Source organism: Salvia hispanica, chromosome 1, assembly GCF_023119035.1.
Source record: "Salvia hispanica cultivar TCC Black 2014 chromosome 1, UniMelb_Shisp_WGS_1.0, whole genome shotgun sequence".
Classification (NCBI taxonomy): Eukaryota; Viridiplantae; Streptophyta; class Magnoliopsida; order Lamiales; family Lamiaceae; genus Salvia; species Salvia hispanica.
Window position 1 is genome coordinate 13816265 of NC_062965.1, and position 23702 is coordinate 13839966.

Consider the following 23702-nt stretch of genomic DNA (forward strand, 5'->3'; position numbering starts at 1 on the left):
CAGAAGTATCATTTTATCACCTATGACTATCATTTTATCTGCTGTAGAAGTATCATTTTATAACATAAAAGTAATTTAATCAACAAAAAGTATAATTTTATGTCTATTAGCAACAAAAGTAATATACCTGTTAGTGTTGTATGTTGAGTCAAATGAAATTACATCTCCAAACATATGATAATTTCGTCTTGAAATAGCATCAGCCCAGAAGAGTCTAGTTAACTTTCCATGAGATCCTATCTCAATTTCATAATAGAAGGCATCAGATGATTTCTTTTGAGAACGCATATAATCAAAAATCATTTGAGCATCTGAACCATCAATATTGGACATAATATCACGATAACCATTTCTAATATCAATAATATCACATCCAACATTTTCAGGTCCACCCATTATCTCCTTCAAAAGTTTGAATGTGAGAGTGGGACCAATATTACACCTGCCACAATCCTCCATAAACCTCCGATGGATAGGATCCAGATTGCGATTGGCCATCATAAAATGCCTATGCTCATCCGCAACCATTAAGTGATTATGATACTCAACAAACTGATAAACCTCATATCCTCTGCTCTTGCCATCTGAAAAATATCTCAAATTGAGTTTAGCAAGACATTCACACCTAAATGACCGACACCTACGCTTCTTAAAAGACACTTCAGTTGATTGGGATGCATGACCAGGTATAAAATTCTTAGAGCCTTGTCTGCTGCAAGCCAAATACTGCCACTTAGTAATACCTTGAACTGATTTGTTACCCATTTTACGAATGCCAAAACCAACTGAACGAGCATAATGTTCATAGAAACCAACTGCTTCTACTAATGTATTGAATTTCATACCAATCATTGGCTTCAAAGCATCATCACAAACAGGAATGTACATACCTACAAATCAGTAAAAGTATCATTTTATCATAGTATCATTTTATCATAATATCATTTTATCCGACAAAACTATCATGTTATGCAGTAAACCTAACATTTATAAGCCAAACGTATCATTTTAACACATAATCGACAATACATAATATAATCAAATAAGAATTTCAGTACATCAGAAACATAAACCAATCGACAACTAATATTAATCTAAAATCAAATTCAATACATGAATATGAACACAATCAATAAGCTAAATAATAGATAATGATTGTTACCTTCGTTATTTGCTACAGATTCCATCGAAGCAAATTTTCACAGCAATTGAAGAGGTAATCAATGAAAATAAGAACGCAAAATTGAAAACATCTTCCCGATCACAATTATGGAAACAAAATCTGGAGACTACGGAATAATGAACAAATCGAAGAAAATCTGGAGATGTTGAAATAAAATAGGCGAGAAATATGGAAGATGAAGATGAGAGAATCGATCTGTTAATTGTGAAGATGAAGATGAAGGTGAGAGAATTGAGTTCAAACAGAATGAAAGCGTGAATCGCGCGTTTGGAGTAAAATTCAGAAATTAAATGAAGAAATTACATTTTTACCCCTCTGCGCCTTTTTTATGAAGTAAATCTAAGTTTGAATCTCAACCACAAGATTATCAAATATGTGTGGTCCAGATTTGGTTATAGAGTTATTATATGATTTGGGGGTTATGATATGATCACATCTATATATATATATATATATATATGGATGTATTCAAATCCTTTTCATATCTTTTGTCCTTTTTCCTTCTTAATCCTAGCCCCACGATTTTGTCATCTGACGGTTAGATTAATGTCACGTGTCATTTAATAATGCACATTTTCATTCTAATAATGCACAGCGGCTAATAATGCAACATTATAGACTAATAATATTGTATATATAAAAATGCAATACACATTTGTGAAGTTGTTCATGCATTTCCGCATATTGCATTTTAGTTATAGGAAAATTGCATTTTTTATTGTTAAGTTTTGCATTTTCACATAAATTGCATTTTTTATTGTTAAGTTTTGCATTTTCACATATATAAATGCAATCCGTATAGATATAAAATGCAAATTAAACAGTCAATATCGAAAATGCAAAACTCAACAATAAAAAATGCAATCTGCATATAACAAAAATGCAATCTGTCGAAATTCAATTATAACTTTTACAAATGCATATTGCATTTTTCTTCATATAATATTGCATTTTTTGTGCCACGTGGCAGCACGTGATTGGATGTACGTTAGCACTTTAAAATTAGTTAGCATATTAGCACATCCCTATATATATATATATATATATATAGGGATGTACTAAGATGACAACACTCTTTATTGTAACACCATACTACTATTTTAGGCCATTGGATCTGAAAATTGTGTGCTTGTCATGCTGCCACGTGTAAAAACACGGAGGGGTAAAATAGGAAATTTCTAATTTTACGTTACCAGATTGCAGTGTTGTTCATTGAATATTGCAGTCTTACCACGGCAATATTGCAGTTTACCACGACTGCAATATCTAATGCAGTAGACTGCAATATCTAATACAGTAGACTGCAAATCCATGTTTTTTCACGAAACTTAATCCTAGGCGTCCATAGATGAGATCTAACGGACTATATTGGTGGTATGGTGTTATCCTATCTATGGTGGCACCCTAGTGCACCCCTATATATATATATATATATATATTATGGGGTTACGTTAGTGTGCTAACTAATTTACAGTAATAACTAATAACTTTCAATATTGTGTATTAAAATTATCAACACAAAGATATAATTATATCAATACAATATGTAAATTTAAAATGTCAACACAAAGACATAAGTTTATCAACACAAGAAGATTGATAAATTTATGTCTTTGTGTTGATGTTTTTAACATACAAAATTGATATTAGTTATTAGTTATTATCGTAACTTAGTTAGTATTTGATCACACACCTATATATATATATATATATATATAGGGATGTACTAGTATAACAACTAATTTTAAAGTTACAACGTACATCCAACCACGTGCTGCCATGTGGCACGAAAAATGCAATATTGTATACAGAAAAATGCAATACATATTTGTAGAAGCTATAAATGAATTTCGGCGGATTGCATTTTTGTTATATGCAGATTGCATTTTTTATCATTGAGTTTTGCATTTTTGATATTGACTGTTTAATTTGCATTTTATATATAGACGAATTGCATTTTTATATGTGAAAATGCAAAACTTAACAATAAAAAATGCAATTTATGTGAAAATGCAAAACTCAACACTATAAAATGCAATTTACATACAACTAAAATGCAATCTGCGAAAATGCATATACAACTAGATTGCATTTTTGTATTTAAAATATTGCATGTTTTGTGCCACATGGCAGCACCAGATTGGATGTACGTTGTGACTCTAAATAAAAATACCCCCTCCGTCCCAAAAAAAAGTCATTTCGTTCCAAAGAAGATGACCCCTTCCTTAAACGACACATGATTATATGTCACTGGCGGAACTACATGTATTGAGGGAGGGGCTTTAGCCCCTAATGAATTAATTTTTCTAACTTTTTTTATTATAAACTTTTAAAAGTTATTTATATTATATATAAGAGTTAAGGCCAAAATTGGTCCTAAACATATGACCATTTTACCTTTTTGGTCCTGTACATATGGAAATTTGATCATTTTGGTCCTCTGTCAATAGTTCCGTTAATTTTTTAACGGTCAACACGTTTTGCCCAATTTTGACCAGATTAGAATCTTAATTATGATTTTTAAGTTACTAATTATTCCGTGATGATTTTAACAAATGCATTCATTAAAAACAGAAATAAATAAATAAAAACAAAATAAAATGAAATACGTCTCTCTCTCGCTCAACATTGCACTCAATTCGACGGAATCTTCCTTCGATCGGCGACCAACGGCGAAACCTAGTCCTAGAGTTAACCTCCGATCGGGATCGGGATCCTGTTCCTCCACCAGGTGGCGTGCGTTCCTGTACCTGGCGGAGGCTAGGGTTGACAAGAGGCACCAGAAAATTGCGAATTGGACGCTACATCGGGAAATGACGGTGGATGATTTGTTCGTTGTTGACTTTAATAACAATGGCTTCATTAGGTAAACACTAATCCTAATCCCTAATTCGTACTTCCTGTTAAATTTTTTTTGTCAATATGTTGATGGATTTGAAATTGGGGCAGTAAATCGGAGTATGTGATCTACAAATTGAAGGATGTTCCAGAGGGAACTAACAATATGTGTATCTTTAATACAAAGGTGCGGCGGAGGGTCGTTATTGCTAACACACACCGGCGCAAGCGGCACGCCGAGGAGCAGGTGCAGATCAGACCTCGAGCAGCCCGAGGCGGAGCTGGAGCTCTCCAGAGCCAATTCATCCAGCTTTCAGCCCTGAGGTCACTCGAATCCGACTCATCCGGATCCGGACCCTCCCTCAGCGGCGACAGAGCTTCCGCGCCAGGCCTCACACTGCTCGATCTCGAAACGCATATTTCCGCCCGCGCCACGCCGCTTCCCCTACTCCGCGACGGCGACTTCGACAGCCCCTGCGCCATTTCCTCCTTCACTGTCGAGAAAACCCCTTGCTTCCGTTCCATCACCGCATAGGCAAAGAGCTAACTTGAAATTGATTCGAATTAGGTCGAATTGGTGAGAATGTCGGGGAACTGAAGTGGAAATCGGAGAGGCGAAGCGTTAACTCAAAATTGATCGAAATTAGGGACAAATTGATGATTATTACGATTAATTGAACTGGAAATCGGAGAGGCGGAGAGAATGTGGGGCGTGGAAATGGTGATGGAAACCGGAGCAGCGGCGAGCAGAAGCGTTGCAGCAGCTATTGGTGGAGAAGAGAAGTGAGCCTTGTATTTCATTTTATTATTTATTTATTTATTTATTTCTGATTTTTAATGGATATATTTGTTAAAATAATTAGGGAATAATTAGTGACTTAAAAATCATAATTAAGATTCGAATCTGGTCAAAATTGGGTAAAACATGTTGACTGTTAAAAAATTAACGGAATTATTGACGGAGGACCAAATGATCATATTGTCATATGTGCAGCACCAAAAAATCCCGAAGATAAAGTTTAGGACCAAAGAGGTAAAATAATCATATGTTCAGGACCAATTTTGGCCTTTACTAAAATAAAAATAGTTTACCTTTTGTGTTCGCAAATTAATCAATTATAGTGTATTTCTGCAAACGAATACAATACTCCCTCCGTCCCGGATAATTCGGGTCACTTTGACCGGGCACGGGTTTTAAGAATTGTAATGAAAAATGGATTGAAAAAGTTAGTGAAATGTGGTCCTACCTTTATATATTAGTTTTATAATAAAATGTGAGTAAGAATGGGTTAAGGAATATGGGGTCCACTACCAAAAATGGTAAAAGTGAAATGGGACAAATTATATGGGACGGATCGAAATGGAAAACTGAGACGAATTATCCGGGACGGAGGGAGTATTTAACAACTCTAGTGGCATCATGTAAAATATGCTGGAATGACTTGTCTTTTTATTTATAACTTGATCTATTAGTCAATAGCATCCACAATCTGCAATAGCAGTATCTTATTAGTATTTGAAATATGTGATCATTCAACAAGTGTGAACGATATGTGTATGATTAATCAATTCTTTTTAGTAATATGAGCATGAACAACAAGTCTTTCATGCCAATGTTAATGTACTACTAATATTTTTCACCTCGAATCAAGTAACTAGACTTAAAAGGCATGAAAACATTAACTTCATTTTTTCAAATGTTGTTAGCAAATTAATGAATTTTTCAGCTACCAAATTAGAATTCAAAATAGTCAAATATTATACACTAACGTCAGAATTATGCGAAATATCATTATATCAAATTCTATCTTGATTCCTTATCTCTGCAGCAGAAACCCTGCTAAAACCTCCATCAATGGCTTCCCCAATCCACTTCAATTTCTCATAGAAATCCAATTCCATCATCCATCCATCTAAACCAATGGATTTATCTTCATCTTTCACACCGCACACCAAAATAGACCTCTCTTTCTCCTCCTCACTCACTCTCTTCCCCTTCCAAACCCACTTCAAAATCCCCAAAACCCAACCTAATCTCCACATTTCAGCCGTCGCCTCCGCCGAGCTCCCTCAAAACAGCCCCCAACGCCTCCTCAAAGAGTTGGCCGAGCGCAAGAAAGTAGTCTCCCCCAAGAAAAGGGCGCCCCCAAAAAGATTCATCCTCAAACCGCCATTAGATGACAAGAGATTAGCCGACAGATTCCTCAACAGCCCCCAATTATCGCTAAAGTCCTTCCCTTTGCTCAGCTCTTGCCTCCCTTCGCAGCGATTGAACAATGCCGACAGAACGTGGATGGACGAGTATTTGCTGGAGGCTAAGCAGGCGCTGGGTTATCCCTTGGAGCCCTCGGATAGCTACGGAGACGATAATCCGGCGAAGCAGTTTGATTCCTTGCTGTATTTGGCGTTTCAGCATCCGCACTGTGAGAGGACTAATGTGAGGCATGTGAGGTCGGGGCATTCGAGGTTGTTGTTTTTGGGACAGTATGTGCTGGAGCTGGCGCTGTGTGAGTTCTTCTTGCAGCGCTATCCGAGGGAGTCTCCGGGGCCGATGAGGGAGAGGGTGTATGCTTTGATTGGGAAGAGGTTTTTGCCTATGTGGATTAAAGCTGCTAGCTTGCAGAATTTGGTTTTCCAGTATGATGATATGGACAGGCTCCTTCGCAAAGACCGGGAGCCTCCAGTGAAGTATGTCACTTTGCCTGGTTAATTTTTATGTTTTTGGGAAAGAATGAATGTAATTGTGGCTTGAGTTCTTCAAATAATGAGTGGTTACTATATTTCTGTGATGGTTTTTAACTGAACAACTTGAGAGGGGAATGGACTTAGTATTGCTTTAAGTTTCTGTTGAATGAATCATCAGTCTGCCGTCTGCGTCTTGTGATCCTTTATAGAATTAGTAGAGTTGATGTGGATAGCATTTTGTGCAATGATATATCTTATTGACAATGTAATTGCTCATATTAAAAGGTTTAAGTTCATTGTTTAGCATGTAAGGTTTTCATCGCACTGATATCATTAAGTGATCAAGTTGGTATAGTTCGATGAGTTCATGTTTGGTTTGCGATATCTAGGGAAAGAAACTCATAATATAGCCCTTAGACCTATTTTTTGTAATATAGAATTAGAAATGGATGATCTAGTTGCTTGTGGTCTTGCTGTACTCGTTTTTCACATTGTATCCTGCGTATGATTTTTCTACTCCGCCTGAGTGGTCTGGTATTTGTATTGGAACTATGATATTCTGTGTGCACTCTGATGTTCATGACTTTACAATTTTTCAAAAGTTATCATCTCTCATTAACCAACTTCTTGTATTGTATAAAGTATGGACCTATTATTGTAGTTTGTAAGCACCGTTCTTGTGAGTAGTAGGGTTATTAATTTAGTTTGCTAGTTATTTTAAGTTCTGACAGGGCTGGTGATATTCGTTTGGTAGATCTGTGTTCTGGGCGTTGTTTGGAGCAATATATCTGTGTTTTGGAATGCCAGAAGTATATCGTGTTCTCTTTGAAGTGTTTGGCCTTGATCCGGAGGCTGAAGACTGCCAGCCTAAATTGAGGAGACAGCTTGAAGATATAGACTATGTATCTGTTGAGTTTGATAACCGAAAACTCAGTTGGCAAGATGTTGCTGCTTATAGGGTAATTACTTCTTCCCTTTTTATTTGTTTAACTTTTTACTGATCTTCTAGTGAGGAACTATTAAAATTATTATTAAGAACAATAACTACAACAGCCCCACTGCAAATGTCTAATGTAGAAAACTACATGTAAAATGAAAGATGTCATTCCTATGAGAATGAGCTACTCAATGTTGTCAAAAAGCAAAAATAATTTGCATTCATGGCCCTTACAAACATGTGGTTAAAAGTGGGAAATGAGTTTGAGTTCTAAAGGTATGTTAGTAAGTACCAGAAATAAATGTCAATCGATTGCAAATTTCATGTCATTTGACATTTGGATCAAATACCATGACAAGATGTGCAAAAAAAACAAGTTATTGAATATGTTGATATTTTTCATGTGGCATTGCATAAAAGTAAACCAAGATTATATGTGTGTGTGGTTAAAGTATTGAGGCATGAGTTTAAGTTAGTTGTTAACATCTTTGTTTGTTAATCATATATACCTTTTAATGCAACAACTGCCTTGATGTTTTCAGCCACCAGAAGATGCCCTCTTTGCTCATCCTAGGCTTTTCAGAGCATGTGTGCCACCTGGTATGCACCGATTCCGTGCAAACATATGGGATTTTGAATGTAGACCTCAAGTGATGAGAACACTTGGATATCCCTTGGCTATGGTGGATCGGATACCTGAGATAACAGAGGCAAGGAACATTGAGCTTGGCTTGGGGTTGCAGGTATTTCTTACATATCTTTGTTTCTTAGATAAGACGTGTGACATCCGCATCAAGCTATGCCGTACTTTTAGTTAGAGCTAAAGGTTATTTATAACCATCTCCTTAGTCATTCCCTTCCCTCTAGAGCTGTGAAATGGGCTGACTGAAACAAATCATTAGGGTCAATCCCTTCTCTTGCCTCCAAGCATTCTTTTGTTTGCTCACTGCTATTTCCTTTATTTGTTTCTTGAAAAGGCAGTGTTGTACTTGAGAACTTCTCATTGGTTTATTATGGCCTCCATCTCCAATGAGTCCAGTCTCGCTTTAAGTAAACTTATACGGAGTACTCCCTCCGTCCCATAAAATTTGAGTCGTATTCCTTTTTAGTCCGTCCCAACAAAGTTGAGTCATTTCTTTTTTTAACAAAAGACAAAACATCTAATCACTCTTACTTTATTCCATCATTTACTTTACTCTCTCTTATCTTTCTTACTTTTTTTATCTCTCCTATTTATTTAATATAAATTCTTAATCTCCGTGCCCAAAAGTTTTGTCTCAACTTTTATGGGACGGAGGGAGTATTACATCTTGTGTGATACATGAGAGAATATTTCGTGACTTAATTTGTTGTATCACAATGAAGATAATTAATGAACAAAAAATATCATTTTTATACAAAGACTAATGTTATATTATAACAATAATAAATATAATGATAACGCAAAGTTTTACATTTTGAAGACATATGCCTGGAAAGGTTAGTTTTTTGTGTATGTGAGAGAGAGTAAGGTTAGTTTTTGTGTATGTGAGAGAGAGTAAGTATAGTATAAAAAATACATAAATATAAGGTTAATTGTATGGTTAGATTTGATCAAAACGAAATGGTCATTTGAATTTCTATGCCTATTTTTATGTCTATGATTAGTAGTATCTCATTCCATTGAGTATCATCATTATTCATTACAGATAGAATTCATATCTCTGTTGTATTCATCAATTTATTGCTTGAGACTCTGGCTCCATTATGCATTAAATAAGAGACTTTACATCTGCCTACACCTAATATCCTTTTGCTTGAAATGCAACCCAGCTCTGTTTCATGCATCCATCAAAACACAAGTTTGAACACCCTCGGTTCTGCTTTGAGCGCTTGGAATATGTTGGTCAGAAGATCCAGGTAGCGCGAGTTTCAGAACTAAGACATGTTATCCCTTCCTCTGCCAATGTTGCTTCATTTTAACAAGATTTTCTGGCAGGATCTTGTGATGGCCGAGAGGTTGCTTATGAAGCATATCGATGCTCCTGGGAAATGGCTGCAGGAGAAGCACCGTTGTCTTCTGATGAACAAGTTCTGTGGCAAGTTCTTGAGGGAGAAATATCTCCACCGTTTCATCATCTACAGCGATCAGGTCCAGGACTCGTATGAGCACAACCGTAGGCTCAGAAATCCAGCTACTACCTCAGTTCAGCAAGCCATCCATGGCCTTGCGTACGCTGTTTATGGGAAGCCAGACGTTAGGCGACTCATGTTCGAGGTTTTCGACTTTGAGCAGATACAGCCAAAGGCCGTCTGAACAAGATCGACACGGTTTGAATCTTGAGCAGGATTACTTACATCTCTAGTGATATGTATTCATACACCCAAGTTTCATGAGCAACAATAGATCGTGTACAGATAACATTTTGACCATGTTATAGATGATGGATTATAATTTGTCACAACTATCTACACTTGTATTCATTTCATTATTGTAGAGAGCCTAGCAGAGGAACCACATTCATTTTTCATACTGCTATGTTACAGAATTTCCACATTGAAGCTCAAAAGTTCCCTGCATTTCTGACTTTGTTTCTGACCCTTTCCAAAGATGATATTTTATACTATATTTGAAGTCTAAACATTCTCATACTACCTTGTATTGATCTTTGAGGTCGATGTATTGGATATAGTTTCTTTCTGGATAAGGGTGTTTTGGAGGAAGTTCTCTACTGGTGTTTCCAAAATAAACAATGAAACGGCTGCAACGAGCAGCGTCCTGGTTCCACCTAGAGTCTTCTTCAGCAACTTGATGACTTGTTTAAACTTCATGTTTAGATAACAATTTTAGCACAATATGTTGAGAGGGAGAGGCGCTTAATTCCTTTACTTACCATTGCATCATACTCCACCTTGTATGAGCCAACAACCTATCTCGAGCAAGGATCTGTGAAATACGAAAAAAGGACCATTTTGGTAACATGATACAAGATCTGGTGGTTTGATCCACATCTCTCTTCATACGGGACGACTGCAGATAAAAGCCTATCGCCAAGTTGCCAACGTAACTCTATCAGTATCAAATGAAATTCTTTGAGGCTCCATTCTATATGATGAAATTGCAACGTGTGGAATTGGAATTGGAGCCTTCAATTCTAAATCCAATATTTTGGTATCACAAAAATATCTTATTCACAATTTGAATTTCATATCAAGATTAGATAATTGGAATTATAAATAGTTGTACTTGTACAATATACCTTCATACACAGTGTGCACACATTCAAACAATACACACACCGCCGCACGCACACAATAAATACACACGCACAATGCGCACACACAAACACACTGCACAGCATATCACGCACACAAACAATATACATTGCACATGCACAAATACACTACATGTGCTCAAACACACACTATATATTCACACACACACACACATTGCACAACATAGGCGCATAACACACAAACTCACATAATGCACACAACATACACACTCTACACACGCACAATAGACGCACTGCACAGGCATGCATATCACACGCACAAACAATACACGTTGCACATGCACAAATACACACTACGAATGCTCAAACATGCACTATAAGCACACACGCACAAGCACACATAAACAACGCACATGCATAACACGCACAAACTCTTGTTAGGAGAGAGAGCTCATTTAGTCTATAAACTCACATCAATTGTACTTACAATCGATATAAGACATTGAGTCCGTAACAATCGACCCCTTAAGGGCCAACATCCTCGTTGGTCACAACGAGTTATTTGCCCGACCACCACTTCGAGTCGGTCCTAAACGTACTCGTTCGTCATAGCGAGTTCTTTGTCCGGCCACCCGTTTGGGCCCTCAAACCATGTTGACCCATTTCGAAGAACCAAAATCAGAAAAATCAATGTCGTTCCATTTACAATTCAACTTAATCCATTAGATTTCATGGTTAGCTACACGAGTTCAAATTCTACTGGAAAAAGATTATTAGGATTGGATTAGAAAATTAACGTAATTTAAATTTTAAAGTTTATGAAAAATAATCAAATAGAGGGCACTAAAAAAATAAAATATGGCAATAGTATTATCGAAAATAAATATCCTTGAACTATTTAAGCCTCCGTTTTAGCTCCGGTTGAACGGCTGAACTGAAAATGGATTCCTACACTCCACTGCTAGAGAAGACTCGAATTCCCCAACCCTCACTCCAGAAGCTCGCTGTCGCCTCAATCTTCGACAAATTTCGCTCCGCGCCGCCCTCCGCTGCCGGAGCCGACGCCGTCAGCCGCTGCCTCCGCTCCGCGTCTGCGGCGGTGGTCGATCAGTCCACTCGAGAGCTCTGCCGCCTCGTTAAGGACGAGAAATTCGATCTCGCCGATGGATTGCTCGAGCTGCAGTCCGCGCTCGAGGATTCATCCAATCCGCAATTCGCTGCTGTCTTCACTAAAGCAATTGGTTTGCTCACTAGACTTGGTTTTGTGCGCAATCCGTCGTCCTTTCGGTTTTTCTCGTCGGAGAATCACCCATTCGTCAAGGTATGGCTGTTATTTTTGAGTTGGAAGCGATTTGAAGTTTTGAAAGTTTAGCTGTGTCTTTTCCCAATGAATTTCTAGACTGGATTGTATGTGAAATGAGAAAATTGAATAACTGATAATGTATATGTAATGTGATGTTTTATGATAGAACAAGCAATTTTAACATTGGCTGCTCGCTATTCAGCAATTTTTGGAGAATGAATGTATAGGAAAGATCTCAATAGGTTGAATTGTTTTAGTTTAGTTTATGATTTATGCAATTTGATGGATGTATTCATTTTTTTCAGATACTTTCTTGTGGGGCTGAAGTTCAACTAGGGCTGGTCAAAGAAGTAGTTTTGTTCATCATGAAGTGCAAATATCTCGGAATGGAGGCTGTCTGTGAATTCTTGGGCCCTTTTTTGAATTATTCTGTTATACAGGTGCCTATTTCGGGTTCCTCTTCTACATATCTGAGGAACTTAGTGTCCTCAATGGCGGCATTTTGCTGCTCATCTCCCGAGGAGACTATTCCAATAATTAAGCTGTTGACGGGTCGTCTGAAGTATATTCCATGTAAGAATGCGGAAGTAAGTTTGTATAGTTTGTGAGATGCTGTCATTTACTTTCTCTTAATTTTCATTTGGAACATATAGCATTGCTATAAAAACATTTCTGAGGTTCAGGATTAGGATCATTAGATCATTTTATAATATACTACTAGTACTATTTATGATGTCTTAGCTTCCTACTTCTTGCTATACTCCTTTTTTTCTGCAGGAGGTTGCAAATATTTCTGGTATCTTTGAGTGCTTGGTGGATGCGTATCAGGTGGTCTTGAGGCAGTTGGTTAGATTGGGACTGGTATGTTAAATCACGAATGTTATATATATTTGGATAGCTATATCCATCTTCCCTTAATTTGTTTTTGAACTGCTTGTGCTTGTTTTTATAATTTAATTCTGCTTCAGGACCTATAACGTCTTTATTATTTGTTATTGCTATCAGCTCATTCATGAAGCTCAGCTGTGTGGATTGGAACTTATGGATTCAATTTTATCCCTACATAGGGACTTCTGCAAGTACTCGGGTGGTGTTGATAAAATCATAGATGCAGTTAGGCGCATATTGGCTATCCAAAAAGATCTTGGACTTAACTACTGCACTGGCCAGTCGTCAGTGATATTGTCCTTGTTCTCTATTCTCACTCAACTGGAGCTCGAGCATGAACAATACTCTGTACTTAACCTGGCATTGTTCCTCTTAAGATGGAAAGGTGAAAATGGTATAGTTCTTCCATCACCTATTGTCAATGACTCAATTATGCATTCAGTGGTTGTGGTGTGAAAAAAACAATATATTCATAAAAAGAAATCCTAATTATATGAGAAACCAATGATTGTACTTCATAGTTTGACTTATTAATGCAACAGTTTATCAACTTTTTCTTTACCGGATGCTACAAATTCCACTGTTACAAAGTACTTCTGCTTCATTTATTTAATCAACCTCGGCAATTTTCTCCTAGATGAATTGCATTCTAGTTGAAATAGATCCTAAATGATTTATCAAAAAATTATCTAGGAATAATTCATAGTAGTACTAAATAATTCTGATACTTGTATTTGCTTCTGTAAATGATTGCGTGTGTTATTATGTTTGCTCTACTCATGAATTTTCATGCTTTTGCAGAATACGGGACTGGTGATTCTCCCAGTGAATTGACTGAAGAGCTTCTCCTCATTTTTCCTGTGCTTGCGCTTGTTTCGTCTCCGTCCAGATCTATTAAACAAACTGCTACACATTTACTTTCAATTTTGGGAAAGACTGCTACTAATTTACTGATTGCTTCAAGGGAAGAACAAGCTGTAGAAGGGCGAAACCTGACTATCACCACCCCTGGAGACATAGTTTTTAGGTTTATAAGGAATATATGGTTTAAGGTATAAATCAATTATCTTCCTTCGAAAGATCGAATGTTCCGTGCATTTCCATTCAAGTCTAGGCTAAAATTTATTAGATTGTTGATTTTATCATGAGCCTGACAATGTTAATTAAAGAAGCTTTTTCCCCATCTTATCTATTTTGCTAACTTCTCTTCTACAGCACCATTGTTGTTTTCTAAGCCATTGTCAACATAATCTGCATAATATCTATGAAGATTATCTCAAAATTTACTTTTTATGGAGCATGTTCTTCATGCTACAAAATAACCTAATCCTTATGGATAACTATTATTTGCAGGAGCAACAGTCACCAGACGGTTTTTACTATGTCAATCATTTTTCTGATGGAGTTGTATATTCTAATGAAATGCATTCTGAACTAAAAGCTTGGATATTTTCTTTAAGAGAGTATTCATCAAGAATTACTGCAAAACGCAAATCCGCTATAGGGATATCTCGTTCTGAAGAAAGCTTTCTAAGTGGTAAATGCTTCCTATGTTGTAAAAATGTATCTGTAAACTTAGATGCATTTTTATTTTGTTGGTCTTAAATGAAGCTGTCTCAGCTACTTATGCCCTACCCTTTCTGTCTTTGTAGAAATGCCTCACATACTGTGCTCAGTTGCTGGTGTCTTCCTTGTGCATCAAACAACAAACTTTGGCATTGATCTGTTTACTATTGCAAGTACTATTGAACCTAAATATGGCGTTCCTTTGTTGCTAACAGTTCTTTTCTACAATCATGTATGCTCAAGTGCTGAAAAATGTAACAATTATCATGATAAGCTGGTGAGTATTAGATAGCTACCAGAAATACAACTCTTAGGGTTGTATAATGTAAAAACTTATTCAAACAATGGTGTGATCATCGATTACAAAATGTTTCTGTTCTTTCTTAATGCAGCTTAAACTATTGGCTTTGCTTCCTTCAGTTGCTTCACATTCTGCAATGATACCTCTGGTACATCAGGTCCTTCTGCCAATGCTTCACAAGGATGTGAATCCGTATGTCATATGCAATTGCTAATGTATATATTTTCCCCTGTATACGGCAGTAACGACGCATGATATTTGTGGCAATTTATTCTGTGTTGGGGGGAGGGGGGGGGGGTGCGAGGATGGTTAGATGTGGATTACAACTTGGACAATGATGATGACTGGTCATGAGGTAAGGAAAGAGTCCAATGGCTTGTATCATGCAATCAACTTAAAAAAAATTTGTCCATCTAAGCAAACTCCAGTAAGCATAGTTAAAAGAGACTTCTTGAAGAAGAATCATCAAGAGATTTATATCCACACACCTAATAAAATGTCATTCAATTCTTTCGTCATTATAAAACAGTAATGTTATGTACATAGCTCTAGGGCCAACTTCAGGTACGGGTACTTGCTGACTTATCTCAATCATTTGGCGTGACTTCAATTAACAAGGGAACCATCTTGTGTGGGAATTAGGATTCAATTTCCTGTGTACTACTTTTGGACTGCTAAGATTTTCTTCTCCTGTTTCAATTAGAATGTTGGAAAAAATCTTCAAATTTTAATTTTTTTTTGGAGTTCTGGTACTAATTTGTAGGTGATGACATGTCTGACTTTACTCTTTAATTCCTCAGTTTCATTAAAGCTACTGCAATACGCTTGATGTGTAAGACATGGGAGATCAATGACCGTGTCTTTGGGAGTTTGCAGGCAAGGTTTCTGTTGTCTTGTTTATTTATGCTTGATTTCTTACACAGTACTATATTAGAGTTGCAGCACGGTATTCCATAACTATTTGGTCTTGTAAGATTAAATGTATAGCTCTGCCTGATCTTTCAATTTGCCTGAGTGACCAATATATGAAGAATGCAAATATCATACTAGAAAGTTCCAACCCAAAAGTTCGCATTGAATACAAAATCATTTTTTTTATTAATTGGTGGTTCCAGGGAATGTTGCATCCTAATGAATTAGCATTGTGCGGAACTGAAAGAGGAATCTGTATGAGCATTGCCGTTTCTGTTCGAGATGTTTGCAAAAGAAACCCTGATAGGGGGGTGGACATTATTTTGTCTGTAGCGGTATGCTGTACTTATTTCTCTTGAATTTCATAAGCTCACAGAGTGAAGCATTCTCACTAATCAATTCCAATGACAGGCTTGTATAGAAAACGACAATCCTTTGGTTCAGTCTGTCGGATTACAAAGCCTTGCTTATCTTTGTGAAGCTGATGTGATCGGTAGACCTAATATTTTAACTGATTAAAAGTTTTAGTCTCTTATCAAGAAAAGTTTAGTTTCAATTTATGTGACTCAGTATGACCAAATATATATACATGTGATTAATATGCAACCATACTCTGGGTCCAGATTTTTATACTGCTTGGGATGTGGTTGGAAAACAAATGCAGAACTACTCTGAGAATGCTGTCATTGCTTATGGGTAAATGTTCTGTTGTTGTTTCTCTTGTTACTTCCGTTCTACTTTACATGGTCCTTACATTTGAAATGTGAATTTATTACTAATATAACTAGCAACTATTTTAGCCAACCAACGAGTGTAAGTTTTGGACACTGTTAAATGATGACAGGTCTAATTGTTTCTGCAATTGGTGAGTGGCTTGATTCATTTTCAATATAATGCACTTAGTTCTTTTTGATGAGTTTCTAGCATGTAAGAGATCGAACTCTGGAATATCTAGACTGCCATTATCTATACTCCATGGTGAACCTAGAGAAAATGAGCACCCAAAAGCCATTTCTGTAAAGTTGTATAGGGTCAATAAAAAGTAAATATGAAGATTCATATAGACCTGAAGAACTCTTGTTACTGGAAATTGAGGTTTATGTTGACACCTGATGAGTTTGAAAACCATATTTGTAATCTTTATTTATATCTCACAAAATTGTCCCTCTTATATTTTGCGTCAATCACTCATCTCTGCTGGCTTTTAAACTCCAAACAGTCGTAATTCACAGAATCGCAACTTCTTTTTATGAGCTTTTAGCAGTGTTTCCTTTTCCTTGGGACTTCATCTTTTGTTCATGTAGCCTGATTTTATCACTTTTAATATGAAAAACTCCTTAGTGCCTTCAGACATTTTATCACTTTATTTTCATTCGATAGGTTGGCTCTTTTGTTGAGATGGGGGGCAATGGATGCTGAAGCATATCCAGATGCTGCTGATAATGTTTTGAATATATTGTGGAAGATTGGAACCCAGAGTCAAGTTAGTCAAAGTTCTTTGTGGACAAGAGTTCATGAAGCTGCCTTAAGAGCTTTAATGCAATATGAGGCAGGTGTTTTCAATTCTTTTATTGTTTATCTAGGAACTTTATTCTGTTTAATGCTCCCAATAAAATCTGGTAGTAGTGAAGTAGGACTAGGTGATTGGCTTTAGTTTAGAACTGAAATAGGTGAAGTAACTTTTTCTGGCATTTCATTTGATTCACTATACAGTGTACAAATTCTTTTACCATCTATTTTTCTATGGATTTTTTCTTAGGTGGTGCATATTCAGAGAAGCATACCAGATTTTGGTGCCAGGAACATGGCCTTGGTCTTTTCTCAGACTAATCCTGATTTGTCTGCTGCACTAGAAGAGTTTGAAGTCAGACTTCTAAATTATGAGCACATGTTAAGAAAAACATTTTATCATTTACATTGTACCATGGAAGAAACTATTCAAGTATCTCGCATTTATCATTCTTATTTGTGTTTACAGTACGAGGCGAAGATCTGTAAAGCAGAAAAGGGTCACTGGATCTCAAAACAAGATTTTCAAGTTGTTAGATGTAGTTCCTGATGTTATCTGTAGTTCAGGTACAAGGCTATCGATTATGTGAACCTTTGAATTTTTTGACATGTTTTTGAAATAAGTTCCTAACTCTGTGTAACCTAGAAACTGTACTTGTCTAAAATGTGTGTAATTCTATTCATCTTCCCAATCCCATAGGTTGGTCTTTTTCCAAAGTCAGAGATAGTAGCTCTTGATTTCCGTTTATATAGAAGTAAGAGGCACCAACCAAGTTAGAACTTTAATTCATAGTAAAATTATGAAGATTTAATAAGAAGCTGGCAACATGAGGACTAGTTCATTTTAATGAAATGAATAGGATCAAGTTGTCATTAGTGGAATTCTTATTCTGAACCTCTACGTCTATCCCATCCACATTGAATTTGAAACCATGCTAAAGAACATTTCCTTTGCAGGAAGTAACTACAGGATTAAAGATTTACCTGGTGCTGCTTTGCTGTGCTTTCCTACTCGTAAAGATGTGAGAAACCAGGGATCTTTAAAAGTGAGTTTACTGTGTCTCTGCATCTATTCCAAACTGCTTTTGGGGGTTCTAGAATTGAAAGTATCTGTCCGCAGGGATTACTGGATGTGCACAGTAAATATGAAGATGCAGCTGTGGAAATATCTAGCTCTCTTTTGCTGTCAAGAAATATTTTGCTTGCCCTTCTCTCTTTGCAATCATGGAAACCTTTCATGGAAAGATGGTTAAGGTCTTCCATCATGGTACTTGAGGCAAAGGCACATTTGACCGTGTTGGACAAAACATCGAAGGCTGCTACTGATATGCTGAAGGTTCATTACACATATATTGTTGTCTCTTCGTCACTCAAGTCTTTTTTCCATCTGAAAAATGTAACCATCTGTTCCACATAATCTCACAGATCCTAACCAGATTAGCAGAAACAGCAATTCCTCGATCTGCTGAAAATATTGCTCTTGCACTTGGAGCTTTTTGTCTGGTGAAGTTTTAATGCTTTCTGTCATCTAATTCGATTACTTCATTCCACTTTTTAACATACCATTCTAATATTTGTTCCACCTAAAAAGTTTGGCATTAAATTTTAGTGACACAAAGCAAAAAAATTAAACAATCGTTCTGCTGTTCTGTAACTTCTGTTGCGGCTTCATTCTTCAGTTATGAGTTGGACTGTTTGGTACGAAATGTGTTAAATTTATATTGTTTCACAAACTGCATTCCATAAAGTTGAATTATAGCGACATGTTAAATGGTTTCTGAATAAAGTAGGATTAGAAACTGAAATTATAATATGTTGTGCTATTTTCCCATTCTAAATCATTTCTCCTAGCAGAGGACATTTATAATACCATAAGGAGGGAGAGAGGTAATGCAATAGGTTTTCTAGAGAGCTTGACAAAAAATTACTGATCACACTTTACATTTTTCGATTCATTTTTCCCACCTCTTAGTTCTTAACTGGATTGGCTCAAAAGCTCTATAACAGATGTCTTCATTACTTTGCGACTGCATAAGGATGAGTTTCAGATTAGAAGTTAAACGGCGCAGCTGAGGAATTTTTTTTACTCCTTTTATATTGTTTTTTAATTGATAATCATGTAATCCTCTGTGTAGGTGCTACCTGCGTCAGTACATGCTGTCCAATCAATGGCTTCAAAGTTCTTGTTAAATTGGCTGTCTCGATATGAACATGAACACCGTCAGTGGTCAGCAGCAATTTCTCTTGGGTTGATATCAAGCTGCCTTCATCTGACTGAACATGAGCAGAAGTTTAGGAATACAAGTGCACTTCTTGAGGTATAGGATTTTGATTCTAAATACCAGATAATGAATCAGAGGCTTGGCTGTATATGCTAGTGTCTGACTCTAAGACGTGTATATTGTTTAACCATTTATAGTCGTCTGTGAAATGTGCTCCTTTTGTCATGAAAAGTTTTTTGCCTCTTCATCTCGCATGTCCTTGATACTGATGCTCCTTTTCCACTGAACAAAGTTTTCTAGGTCTCATTTGTGTCGTATGTTTTATGAAGTGAATGTCTCTCTTTTTTGCTGTAGATTTAATTTTATTTATGTGCTATAGTAACATCTTATACATTCTTAAACAGGTAGCATCTAGTAGTAAGAGCACCCTTGTGAAGGGAGCTTGTGGAATCGCATTGGGTTTTTCATGCCAAGGTCTTCTAACTAGAGTTGATTCTGGAGCTAATACTCAATTTGAAAAAGAAACATACAAGAATCAGGAAATGGAATTGCTAAGAAAAATAGTTAAGACCTTAGTCCAGATGACAGATCAATTCAGTGGATCTTCGGCAGGTATTCTTGAAAAACTAGCAGCTTACTTTCCCCTAGGAACAGACGATTCACCCTTATCTGAAGTTGAGGAAGACGATAGTAATCATCTGGAGGAGGATGCCTGGGGTGCTGCTGGAACAGTCATTGGTTTAGGGAATTCTCTTGGGGCAATATACAGAGCTGGGTTTCGTGATGCAGTCCTTTATTTAAAGTCTCTCATCATTTCATGGATTCCTAGTGCAAATGATTTGTTCCCAAAGAATCCTCGAGGTGAAACATGTTTGCCAGTTTTGGCACTAGGAGCATGCCTTTCGTTACCCACTGTAGTGTCATTTTGCCATAAGGTAGAGATGATTGATGATATTGAATTGGACCATCTTGTGAGCAGCTTCATGGAGCTCATCTCTGGACTATTGTCTGTTAAACAACCTGATAACTTCCTCCAGAACTTGTTAATGGCATCTTGTGTTGGAGCTGGAAGCTTCTTTTCATTGGTTTCAAATTCAAGGCTGCCCTCCTTAAAGAAGGATCACGTTAAAGGATTTCTTGAATTATGTAGAAAAACCTACTCGAGTACTCACCTACCATTTGTTCAACTAGGAGGGATGCTTGGGGTAGTAAATGCAGTGGGGGCTGGTGCTGGGACGCTGATTCAACAGATCCCTTCTTCCTCACCCACCATGTTCCAGCAAAAGGTTGTACCTCAAGCACTTACTTTATTTAGGAAAGTGCAAAATACTAGCTTGAAAAAGTAGCTGAATTTCTCGGAAGTGCGTTACAGGAGAGGAATAATAAAAAGTAGGAAAATGATATTTGCTCGAGTAGATGCTCAATGCTCTTACTTAGAGAGTATACATGCTGACTGGAGCAAAATAGTGTTATCAGGTTTCCATATTACCAAAGAGATAGTTCATGTTTAAAGGATCAACTACATAAGGAAATCAATATCTTGAATATGAGCGCATTTGAAATATAAAAAGAAGTTTGCAATATAACAGCCAATCAGAAAATTAATTTTTATAACTAATATACGTATGCTTCCATTTTGTATGTGGATTAATATAGATAATTCCTGGCAGGAACTGTCTCATGTATCGGGTTCTCTGATTTCAAATCATGTCCTGGAGGCCGAGTCGACACCACTAATTCAAGAGATATTCCTTTATGCACAAAACTCTAATGATCCTCAGTCACAGCAGAATGCAGCATGGGCAGTTTCAGTTCTCAGGCACTCTGTGTTCTCTAAGGAAGACACAAATGATGCTGAACATGATGACACCAGTGCCCCCAAGTCTACCTCTCAGGGAGTTGCTGAAGACACTATCGTCATGAAGCTCTCTTTGTGGCTTATGCAGATAAATTATTCAGAGGTAATTTGCTCAATCTTAATTCCCAGGCATAATATTGATTCTTTAATAAAAAAGTCAGTGACATCCTTTGAAGTTCATTTACGGTCTTGTAGATTCAATTTGGCCATCATTGCCTGTCCCTGGAATCCCAACTGTTTTTGCAGCTACATAGAAATTCTTCTGATCTTCCTTCTGGTTTTCCTAAATTTCAGCTTGATACCAGTGTTAATACTAGAACAGTTGCTTTTGTGTTGCGATGCCTGTCACATGCTCCACGATTGCCGGTGATGGAGTGGGGGGAGATCGTTAGACGGTGCATGAAATATGGTGATCGAACTGTTGAAATGCCTTTCCAAGATATAGACCTTAGAAAAGGAACCCTGAGAGAGGAGTGCTTTCTGTTTATTTTGTCTCACGCACATCAGTTTGATTCACTTCTTGGCTTCATTGATGAGCTATTTGATGGAGCAAGGTTTAAGACACTCGAGTCAAATCTGCAATCACTAATGCTCTTGCACATGGAAGATCTATTGAAGATATTCTCCGATTCCCGAGTTGCAAAACTTTTTGATGACGTTTCTGATTTCCTGCACTGGTCTGCTTCCTCTAATCAATACAACAATGAAGAGAAAATCTCGATGCGAGTTTCATGCTGGAAGAGTTTGCAGATTTGTTTGGACGAATCTTCAGCTATTGAAACTCAAGATTATGCACATAATTTGGAACAGTGCATGGAAGTTCTCTTTACAATGTTGCCATGGTCCCACTCAAGTGTTAATCCTGAATTACACCAGAAATACTCCAACGCTGAATGGATTGAAGCAATTAAATGTCTTGGGAAGGCTCAACAAGGCTGGCTATCGAATTTCCTGCTGGTAATGTGTCAGTTACACCTGTATATTGTACCAATAATCATATTTTACACCGACATGTTAACTGATTCGGTCTCTCTTGCTGTACAGATTCCTGATTCAAACTTCAAAGATGAAGGCACCCAAATCTTCGAGACGTTAAAAAAAGTTAAAGCTAAAGCTGCACTTGTTCGAGTTGCTTCCATCCCTCTGGCAGAACTTGCAAAACTGAAAGCATATATACTAGATTCTGATCCGAAAGGTTAGTCCATAAACTCATAAGTGCATTGCATTGATATTCATAAACTCAATCTAATAGTAGAGTTAATTGTGGAAACATGCAGTTATCTGGAACATTCTGGTAGAAGTCACTGTAACTTTGCAACACTATGATGACAGTGTTAGAAGGCAATGGCTCAGTGACACAGCAGAAATTCTATGCGTGACAAGTTACCCTTCAACGGTGAGAACCAAACTAGATATTACTGCTATTCTTGGTATTTTACTGGTCCTGAGAGCAAAATTTAAACTGTGTCGTGGGGGCAATTGTCCTTCTGGTTCTAGTTTTCCATGTTTACTGATATGGTTCCCTGTTTCTCAGGCTCTACGATTTCTTGGCCTTTTATCTGGTGGCAGTTCTAAGTATATGCCGATTTTGTTTGCTGATAAAACAAGTGTCTTGACCGATCTTCCCGCTACCCTACCACCTCTCCTAGTCGACATTGGTTCAAGAATAGTTGCAGAATCTGTAGCATCATGTCTCTTCAGAGCAACAGAACGTGTTCATGATTGGGCTGGTCGCATAGGGAACGGGCACTACCTGCCCGACTCACAACCTATTGACTCGAGTGAGGAAGACGATGTGATGCTCCTGTTGCGAGTGATGCATCAGACGTGTTTTTATCTGAAGGAGTATCTGCCTGCAGATAAACAGCTGAGACTCGCTAACATGGTCGTCGTTTAAAGGCATCATCGTCATCGATTTCAATACAGGATGATACGTTGTTTCTGTTTATGCGTGTCATAGCACGATTTTATCATTTGAGTCTTAGCTTGAGGTCTTTGGTTGTTCATCTATGTAAAGTTCTAGGTCATTGTAAATTAGACTCATTTCTTTCTATATTTTTCTTTTCTATTTGAAAAATGTCAACGTAACAATTAGTGTTACATTGCCAACCAACTTCAACATCTTATAAAGATATAATCTTAAAATAGTTTTTCACAAAACTAGTATTATATGTAAACAAAATATACTCAATTTATTGTTTCATTCTACTAAAAACAAAACAAACTTATTAAAGAAATAATCTGATGAGCAAGAGCATAAATATTTGAGAACATGCGTATTAAAG

General features: G+C 37.0%; 3 protein-coding genes across 3 annotated transcripts in view; 2 read left to right on the top strand and 1 right to left on the bottom strand.

The window, feature by feature from the left end:
* LOC125187656 overlaps positions 1-1345 on the bottom strand; it is a 4681-nt gene extending 3336 nt beyond the window's left edge. Inside the window, exons 1-3 of the mRNA XM_048084286.1 lie at positions 1163-1345; positions 846-890; positions 128-584 (exon numbers count right to left, since the gene is read on the bottom strand). Coding sequence (XP_047940243.1) covers positions 128-584; positions 846-890; positions 1163-1187 — 527 coding nt within the window. The 5' untranslated portion in view covers positions 1188-1345. The remainder of the gene's footprint in view (positions 1-127; positions 585-845; positions 891-1162) is intronic.
* Positions 1346-5818: 4473 nt separating this feature from the next.
* LOC125201493 (ribonuclease III domain-containing protein RNC1, chloroplastic-like) lies at positions 5819-10153 on the top strand. Its single transcript, XM_048099636.1, has 5 exons — positions 5819-6709; positions 7461-7665; positions 8186-8386; positions 9456-9542; positions 9622-10153. The coding sequence occupies exons 1-5, from the start codon at positions 5943-5945 to the stop codon at positions 9937-9939; spliced, it is 1578 nt and encodes a 525-aa protein (XP_047955593.1). The 5' UTR covers positions 5819-5942; the 3' UTR covers positions 9940-10153.
* Positions 10154-11772: 1619 nt separating this feature from the next.
* Positions 11773-23485, top strand: LOC125221256 (protein RST1). The gene is made up of 25 exons (XM_048123386.1): positions 11773-12179; positions 12467-12748; positions 12939-13022; positions 13167-13443; positions 13851-14101; positions 14403-14586; positions 14702-14892; positions 15008-15108; positions 15717-15792; positions 16032-16163; positions 16240-16321; positions 16452-16524; positions 17209-17377; positions 17588-17718; positions 17807-17904; positions 18295-18383; positions 18458-18673; positions 18763-18840; positions 19473-19655; positions 19964-20845; positions 21230-21520; positions 21712-22374; positions 22462-22612; positions 22695-22813; positions 22952-23485. The coding sequence occupies exons 1-25, from the start codon at positions 11799-11801 to the stop codon at positions 23312-23314; spliced, it is 5547 nt and encodes a 1848-aa protein (XP_047979343.1). The 5' UTR covers positions 11773-11798; the 3' UTR covers positions 23315-23485.
* Positions 23486-23702: the final 217 nt, after the last annotated feature.